Consider the following 9,613-nt stretch of genomic DNA (forward strand, 5'->3'; position numbering starts at 1 on the left):
CTTTTAGAGCATTTAGAGTTTAGAAACATTGTTTAGAAAATTGTAAGAGTGTGGAAAGGGTTTAAAATATATAAACTACTAATTATTACTTGGTCTACTATTCCTACTTTGCGGTTTTTCACTTGTCGTGGGTCTTCAGGGTAAAGATCCCCCTCAATAAACCAGGGACTTCCGTAAAGTTTACATGTGTCCACCAAAAACTGTTTTTTTTTTTTGTAATCTCTACTTTGTAAAGTATTTTTAAAAATCACAGTTTTTAGTTTGCATGAGAATAAAGCAGAGATAACAACAGAAAGTGGAAGTAAAAAAAAAAACCTGGAGTAGTTTAGACGGTGCCTGTTCATCAAACGTTGCTGTGACATTTCCTCATCAATTTCCATTCACGACAAATAGCTCTTTTTCAAACAATAAACAGCAAAATAAATAGAAAAAGTGAAATTTTCAACAAACAAAGAAGAAAATGTCAAAAGAATTACAAAAATATGTTCTGTCATTCATATGGTGAGTTCCAACTTCAAAATATAACTATAACACCGAAACAAACACAGAGTATAAATAGAGGTTTGAGCAGCAACATAAATATGGAACAGACAGTGAAAAATACAAGAAGTACTACTCATTTTATAGTTTGGCTTCATTTTTCCTCCCCAGGCTGTGTAAGGGCAGAGTCTCCTTCAAGACAAACACACTTGAGTCCCTTTGTTTCCTCGTTGGAGCTTTCTTATTCAGCTCAGTGCTAACCTTCCATTTCCTCATCTGGTCCTCCTATCATTTTCCATTGCATGTAGACGTTCTAGTTGTTTGATTAATAACAGCTTACACATATCACTTCCTCACTTCTGTCATCCCCCATTTTGTTTCTTATTCAGTTGAAGGAAGGATTTGGATTTCTTTTAATTCACATGCCCATATAAACACAGAAAAAGCCCATTGGTTGCTGCAGTCTTTCCTTACTGTTACACTGATGTGATCTTCTATCCATCCATCCATCCATTACCCACTTCTTCCTATTCTGGTCAATGGGGTCCAGCAGTCACTGTGTGAAAGGGGGGTACACACAGGACAGGTCTCCAGTCCATCACAGGGACACTTAGAGACAAATGAGACAAACAACCATTCACTCTCTCACCTAGGGACAAGTCAGAGTTACCAATCAGTCTAACATGCATGTTTTTGGTCTGTGGGAAGAAACCTATGCTTGCATAGAAAGAACATGCAAACTCTACCCAGAAAGGTTCCAGGCCAGGATTTGAACCAGTGACCTTCTTGCTGAGAGGCAACAGCTCTACCAACTGTGCCACCGTGCCACTTATCACTTAGTTATAAGATAAGAACTTTGATCCCGCAGGAAATTGTTGAATGTTGTAGATAACATTCAAAAAGGGTTTTAGGTGAAACTAGTCTGAACAGAGTTATTTTCATGGTTGGGTCATTAGGGTCATAGCAAATCCTTGAGGACTCTGTGCCAGTCTGTTGTGGTGAAGATGGAGCTGGGCTGTAAGTTAACTGGTCAGTCTATGTTCCTACCCTCACCTATGGCCGCAAACTCTGTAATGATCGAAAGAATGAGACTGTGGATACAGGCAGTTGAAATGCGTTTCCTCATCAGGGTAGCTGGACTCTCCTTTAGAGGTAGAGTGAGAAGTTCAGTTATCCGGGAGAGACTCAGAGTAGAACCGCTGCTCCTCCACATCGAAAGGAGCCAGTTGAGGTGGTTCAGGCACCTGCTAAAGATGCCCGCTGGGCGCTTCCCTAGGGAGGTGCTTCGGGCATGTGAGACTGGGAGGAGACCCCGGAGAAGACCCAGGTCATGCTGGAGAGACTACATCTCTCGGTTGGCCTGGAAACACCTTGGTGTCATCCCAGAAGAGCTGGAAGAGGTGGCTGTGGAAAGAGATGTCTGGGCCTCCCTGATCAAGCTGCTGCCCCTGAGATCTGACTTCAGAACAAGAGGAATATGATGGATGGATGGATATTTGAATGGAATGATCATTTCCCCCTTTCTGAGAGTCCACGTTGGAAGGTAAAGCTTCACGGCCAGCATGTAGGGCAGAAGAAACTGCAGAGTGCAACACCTTGTTCTGTTATATATATGGCATATGAATATTGTAAAATACACACAATAAGAAACATTGAAATAAAACTAATTTCCATTTCTACATTAGCCCCCAAAAACCTTTTGGCTTATTGTTCTTCTCATATCTTCTGTCTTATGAAGTTGTGCAATCCATCCTCTGATTTGTCTTTTGTTCCTCATTCAGCATTTTGACTTCTGAGAGTTTCTTCTTGTTGTGTGACTTTGTTTTCTCAAAAGTGGCTAAATCCAAGCAGTTATCCACTTTTTTCTCTTCCGGTAAAGGCAATGTGGTATCATAGCTTTGTTAGTGTAAATCTGACATAATCGCAGGACTTCATACATTTGAGGAACCATTGTGTCTTTACTTTGATGCAATTACTTAGATGTAGAACTCTACTACATAGCTTCATAGATCCATTCTCCATTACTTCTTTTTTTGTCAGATTGTCCCTAACTCTGTGATCGTGTTAGCTTATCTCTTACGGTGAGGTTTGCTAGTTATTACTAGACACAATCAGCTTTCAACAATCAAGACACGCATAACTCTTGGCTTATTTACCCTTATTATGAGCCTTTGCTTGAGGAAACACATCTGTCTTCACTTACAGAGTGTGGAGATGGGAGGAAAGCCATACGACTCATCAGTTGATGTTTGGGAGACTTGATGATGCGGGTAATGATACTGAATGACCAGGGAATGAAGAATGAGAATGCTTAGATGTGTCAACTTTTTTCTTGTTGACTGATTCAGTTCTTTCCAGCTAAGTCTGAAGCAAAAGTTGCTTGTGATTGCTTGGTGGAAACATTATGTGCTTTCTTGATTTGTTGCAGTTGCTGGACAAACTAGTTTCCAAGGTTTTGAGCTTTTCTTGTGTAAAAGTGGAGTTTGTCCCATTTTTACACTATCCACCCTGCCCTTGAGGTCTGACAAGACATCAACATTGCTCGTCTCAACAAGAATACATTTCTTCTGTAGGCAGCCAATTCTGGGGGGGGTCCTCTGTCATGTCCCTTGATCAGTTTCAAGGAAGGTCTTCCCCCTTCTTCCCATTGCCTGGAACTAAAGGTAGGATGCGTGGAAAGAAGTAAAGAAATGGGAACGAAGGTATGCAGAAAGGACTGAGTGGAGGAAGAGAGAGAAGCTCGGCAGACAATCCTCGCAGTTCTTTCTTAACATTCTTTTCATGGATGAGACTGTGTTCCATTGGGCGATGAAAGGAGTTTAGTCTTGTCTTTCCCCGACTCTCGTCGTTGCAATACGGTCCCGCTGCTGCTGCCACTCGTGTTCACTCCATCTACTACATGCTCCTTTTCTACTCGATCCGATCCACTTTCAGAATGCCGAGAGTTCTGACGTGAAGGACTGATAGGTTGGCGGGAAACCTGACCATTCTTCTCATCTGAAGGGCAAAGGGATAAAGTTGAACAAACCATCAATTAAAAATTTTCTCTTGATGTGCTATGTAAGTGCATCTTAGAGGTACTCACCTGCCAGTGCTTGCACTGAGGGTTGATCATGGGTGCTGAGGAGCTGAGCTTGAATGGTTTCTACAACTCTTTTGAATCTGCGACTAGGACCTGAGGGGAGAGCAGGTCATTAGTCCTTTAGTTGGGCCAACATTTCTTATGTTATTGTATAAATGTCCTAATGCATGCTCAATAATCCAGGTACAAAAATCTAAAAACATTAAATCTGGTCCTCTGGACATTCAAAAAAACCCAAAACAAAACAAAAAAATTGTAGAAACGTTTCGTCTTTCATCTGAAATGTATAATGCATGAATGAATGCAGTATAAATGCTTATACACCATTCATGTGTTTCACATTATAATTTCTTCTGTATGCTTTTTTGCAATCAAAGTATATTTTGTGCTATTTTACTCCTTCATGTATCAAAGCCTTTGGCTCCATTAAGAACAGTGAGCTTTGACTTCTTGTATTTGTAACTTTTGTACTTTTTGAATTACAGTATTTTAATCAGAATCAACTTTGTTGTCATTGCACCGAAGCGTAGTGAAATTACATTTCAGTACAGCCCGTCTGAGAGAAACATAACAAACAAACATGGGGAGACGGACGTGACTGAGGCCGCCGACCTCGAGAGGCGCAGCCTTTTTTTCAGATAAGGAAAAGAAACACGAGGGGGAGTGTAGGTGTAAAAAAAAAAAATCAAATCTCGCACTGTGTCATTGACAGGACACAGTGTGCAAGTTACAAAAGATGACCTCAGCACATAAACAGCAATATACTGATGACATCATAATACATTTATGCACGAGGAGGCCGATGAGGGCAGTGAGTTGTCCGAGGACCGTGCCAGAAAGTTCCATAGTCCTGATAAAGATGGCACAGTGTCTATCAGCCGGCTCAACTCTGACACAGATCCACAGATGTTCTCGGGAGGGGAGTGATAGTGGAGGGTGAGGGGGAGCGGAGCTTCTCATTCACATAAACAACCAGGAGAAGTTTGAGATAGCTGCCAATTCAAGGCCGAGTGGGGAAGCCAAATTCAGAGAACACAATTATTTGGGGTTAGACAGCTTCTGCTTGAATTTCCATGTCTGACTTCATAGTTCTGCTGGTATGTCTAACTGGTGATTCCAAACGGCCAAATTTTGTGGTCACACCACTGGACCAAGCTTATAGCCTTCTCCAAGGTCGATTCCTTCCCGCCAGTGAGTCCCAGGAGTGGCAAGTGGCCTGCGATTCTCATAAATCGCGCCCAGCTTATGGCTCAGCTCATGCTGCATCTGAGTTTGAGACCTTACCGCTTGGTACATTCTTTTATATAAGGCAGGCAGCCTTACAATTACCAGAACCGCTGCTGCCATCTTCCAAATTTGTCGATATGCCAGGTACCCGCCAATACCAAAAAGCAAAAAAACGGTTATCATAAATCCAGTTATGTACGCGTCTTCTATGTCCTCAACAGACAATACAAACAGACAGACCATATTCCACTGGCCCCAGGAATCCATAGTGTATCCAACTGCGAGTGTCCCTTCAGGGCATGAGGGCTCTCCTTCGCCCTGTCTTCTTGTCGAGAAAATTTGATCAATTACATTGAGAGACCAGCTGACCAGATCCATAATTTACAATTCGGAGGATATGTAGTGAGAGGTTCAAATAGGAATCACAAGACAAAGAGCAAAGCAGGAGGGAATCAGGAGCAGGAGGGAAAAGCTGCCTTGTCGAGAACAAGCAAGAGAAGTCATATTGTCTATAATCCAGGTAGAAAAATCAAACAAGGTTAAGTCAGGTCCTCTGGACTCTTGTACAGTTGCTTTTTTGCATAAAATTCAAAATTTCTAGTTAGATTAATTTTCACTCAAAATGAAATATGATCATTGTTCCATATCATAAAATAAACCAGCTTTGAATATCATGAAAATATTGGGCTTACAAAGAGATTCTGAAAGACACAACACCTTAAAATACCTGTTCAAGACAGAGAATGGGCTACAAGATTACAATAAGCCCCACATGTATTAGTAAGTTATCCTTAAAAAAATACCAAATTATAAAAATAATTTTTAAAGAACTTGTTAACATGCATATGTTCTGTACCTTTTTGAAACATCAAGCTGTAGTGAAAGCAAAAAAAAAAAAAAAAAAAAAAAAAAAAAAAAAAAAAAAAATCAACTAAAATAAAAGCTGCAAAATATTTTACCTCAGGCTTTCAATATTTTATATTTGCAGGAGGTTTTTGTGGCCACTTGGGAGCAGTAAAAACAAGCTTCAGATAGAAACAATAGCACAAAACATTGGGTTGCAAACTTTTAGCAAATGCTGTCAGAATTTACAATATAAGGGAACATTCTCAATGAATGAACTCATATGCATTAGGTGTATAATGGCAAATGTATTCATATCAGACTGTTCCAACTAAGACGTTTGACACAAGTACACATGACTGGGCAGTGTACACTGAATGTACAATATAGGGTGAATACATTAGTCACAGATGATCATTTTGGGCCCGTTTCCAAGCAAGAATGGGGAATAGGATATAGCCTTCAGCCGTCTGTTGGGTCGGTAAATGTTGTGAGAACGATAACTTGAATACAAGTGAGGTCCACACAAGAAAGTTTCATTTCGTTTCATTTCAAATTTTGAGTTGCCAGGCTGCTGCCATATATGTATACAGTATATGTTAACATCTGAGCTTGATAACTTGAAAAATAAACAATGCGTCAACTTATATTTTGGCGTGTGACTTCATCTAGGCATAAGAAAGTAGTGTTGTAGTCAAGAGCACCTAAACCGAGACCAAGTCAAGACCAAGACCAGAGTATACCGAGACTGAGACAAGACCAAGAGTTTTAGGGTCCGAGACCAAGTCGAGACTAAGACCTCAAATAAAATAAATAAAATATAAAATTTTATTATAAAATATTTTTATAAAAGTTACATACTGCAACTTTGTTTGCTTTTGAATGAATATATCAGCTTTTATAAATTTTCAAAGCTACATAACAAAGAAATCAGACATTCAGTGGCCTAACTTCATGTGTTTCAACAATAAAATTACACAACTATTAAATTGGAAGCAGTTTCATCACATGCCAAGTGTTAAAAAACTCCAGTGGTAAAACACTCTTCATAAGTCCGAACTCAAAACCAAGGATAACCATATAGTTGCACAGTGGTTTCAATAAAGTAGTAGATATACACCTAAAATGTTACATAAATGGATATTAGTTACAAGTATATTCTTTGTGATTTAAATAGCCACATTTTATAACTGATGATATGGCAGACATCTTCTCCCACACCCAGACAATCACTTCTCACTTTCTTCCAGTGTTGCCAGATAGAGTCAAGGTTTTCCAGCCCAAAAATCTATTAAAAACCGCCACATCACACAAAAATCCACACAATCAATATATTGTTACAGTATATTTACTGTTTCAACATGAACGCACATCAGTGCAAGCCAAGGTAATTTAACAATATGTGGCAAAACGCAACAATCCAACAAAAATCTTCCCAGAGTTCCCAGCAAAATCAGAATGAAAACTGCCCAATTGGCAGTAAACCGCCCAATCTGGCAACAATGGGAGTGACACATGCGAGTGAAAGGGGATGGGTGTGACAGCGTTAACAAAAAAATGTATTTAGCAATGAGTCACGTTATCACTTGGATTTGAACCAGTACATTTTGCATCCAATAAAAACAAAGATGTTAAATAAACTGAACAATATTCTGGCAATTTAGTGATATTTCCACAGTTGTGGTCTTGACTGGTCTTGAAATAAAATCCCGAGTCCTCAGTGTCCGAGACAGAGACAAGACCGAGACCAAATGCAATTGAGTCCGAGACAAAACCGAGACCATCAAAAAGTGGTCTTGAGAGCGGTCTCAAGACTAAGACTGGTCTAGAGTATTACAACACTATAAGAAAGTCATAATCGAAAATAGGTTGTCTGTTTAAAATCCAAGATGGCTGACACCATATATGTATATTAGTAAAACTCGTGAATTAAATAACTTGATAAATAAGCAACAGGCGGGCCTACTTCCATTTGGGTGAGTAGCTGCAACTAGACATTAAAACAGTCCCTATTAAAAATATTGTGGCCAAGTCAAAATCCAAGATAGTCACTACGGGTCTTTCCCCTACCGTTATCCCAGCAGGGCACCCTGCCCTGTCAACAGAACCGACCGCCCTGCCGACCGAAATGTTCTTCGCCCACAATTCAGTTCCCTCTGTCGACAACTGCCAGCACTGACATAACGCTAACATAGTGAGTGGCACACAATACAGATGCACTAGTTAAAAGCTACAAAGCTACAGACAAAGTGCTCTGCTTCTCACACACATACCCCCTCCCCCATCTCAACAACTGTCTCCACAACAGTCGGCACTAACATAGCGCTGTTAGCGCAACACGGACATGTAGACAGTAGTCCCTCGTTTATCACGGGGGATCCGTAACCTGAAGCCCCATAAGTGAAAAACTGCAAGTAGGAATAGAAGTACAAGTAGTAAGTAGTAGTTTATTTTAGTATATATATATATATATATATATACACATACAGTATATATGAAGGCATTTTAAACCCTTCCCACACTCTTGCAATATTCTAAACAATGTTTCTAAACTTTAAACGTTCTAAAAGAGCACAGAATGTCATGATTTCAACTCTCTGCCTCCTCTGCTCTTTGCCATCTGCAAGCGCTCTTGACCACGCTCACTTTTCCGAGCTGCACAGTGATCAGCTGATCAGCTGCAGCAGGAAGTTTATCCTGCAGCAGTAAGGGCTGCACAAAGGTGCAGCAGGTGCTAAATAATTTTAAATAATTGATTTTAAATAAAAATTCCATGCCGACCAGCCATCGGCTCATCCATCAATCAGCCAGTTGTGTGTCATGTCCAATCTTATTTTGAAAAACCACGATAGAGCGAGTCTGTGATAAATGAACCGCGAAGCAGCGAGCGACTACTGCATATGTAAATTAACCACCCCTATTACTTAAGGAAACTATACTTTCTATTTTTTATACTACTTAAAAATAAAGTTTCCTCAAATAATTAGGGTGGCCGAAGATTAATTTATGTGGGCCAAGGCCACCACTGGCCACCCAATGGCTCCACCATAGTTCCTGGTGGTGTATAAAATTGCTCCTGCTGGGCCCATTACTCTGCACTGTCTCCAACAATTGAAATAAACATTCAGACATTCACTATTCAAATCCTTCAGTGACAGGGAACCAACATATCACATTTCACGTTTGGTTTTGTCCATTACTGAGATTATTCTCCAGGTTCTCTTGGAAAGGTCAAGATTTCCGTTTAGCTGCTTTTTGGTAAAGTTTTAACAATATGTTGCCTTCAAAAATGTATACTTGAAGCAAATATGTCTTTTATTATGTACATCACTGTTTGTGAGCCCTGTGTGAATCTCTTATTTGTCACAGAAGCTTTCATGAGGTCAGGCCATGCAGAGTCGGCGTCGTCTCCATGTTTGTTTCTCTGAGTCTCCTACCTGTCAGTAAAGTGAAAGTGACGCTGTGGATGCCCATCTCTCTCCGTCCTTCTCTTTCTGCCCGTTCCCTCTCTCGTTCTCTCTCGCCTTCAGAAAAAGCAATATCTACCTACGAGAGAGAAACAAAACTTTTCACTCATATCCTTAAAACAGAAGCAAGGACGGCATCAACATTTATGCTGTGTTTTGTTTATGCTAATCAACAATTTTAACAACGTTTTAAATAAAAGATTATAGTAATTTTTAATGTAATACATTATTTCAGTATGTGCTCCGTATGTGAATATCTGTGTACATTTGCTCCTTCAAAACTGAACGTCAGTGACGAGCAAATGAACATTTTTTTTATAAATAAGCTGGTAGCTGTAAACATAATGAACAAAGACAATATTATCCAAGTTTTTATATCTTTAAGACATGCTTGTAGTCTAAGTAACTGATTGGATTCATTGGGTTTAATGGACAAATATAACTGAGTATCATCAGCATAACAATGAAAATTTATCCCATGCTGTTTAATAACTTTACCTAAAGGAAACTTACA

The 9,613-nt window shown here is 39.8% G+C and overlaps 1 protein-coding gene across 1 annotated transcript; it reads right to left on the minus strand.

The window, feature by feature from the left end:
- Positions 1-3,259: 3,259 nt before the first annotated feature.
- LOC119421974 (serine/threonine-protein kinase BRSK1) lies at positions 3,260-9,135 on the minus strand. Its single transcript, XM_037689330.1, has 3 exons — positions 9,070-9,135; positions 3,566-3,655; positions 3,260-3,477 (listed from the first exon to the last, which is right to left on the minus strand). The coding sequence occupies exons 1-3, from the start codon at positions 9,104-9,106 to the stop codon at positions 3,260-3,262; spliced, it is 345 nt and encodes a 114-aa protein (XP_037545258.1). The 5' UTR covers positions 9,107-9,135.
- Positions 9,136-9,613: the final 478 nt, after the last annotated feature.

This window comes from Nematolebias whitei, chromosome 15, assembly GCF_014905685.2.
Source record: "Nematolebias whitei isolate Nwh7 chromosome 15, NemWhi1, whole genome shotgun sequence".
Taxonomy (NCBI): Eukaryota; Metazoa; Chordata; class Actinopteri; order Cyprinodontiformes; family Rivulidae; genus Nematolebias; species Nematolebias whitei.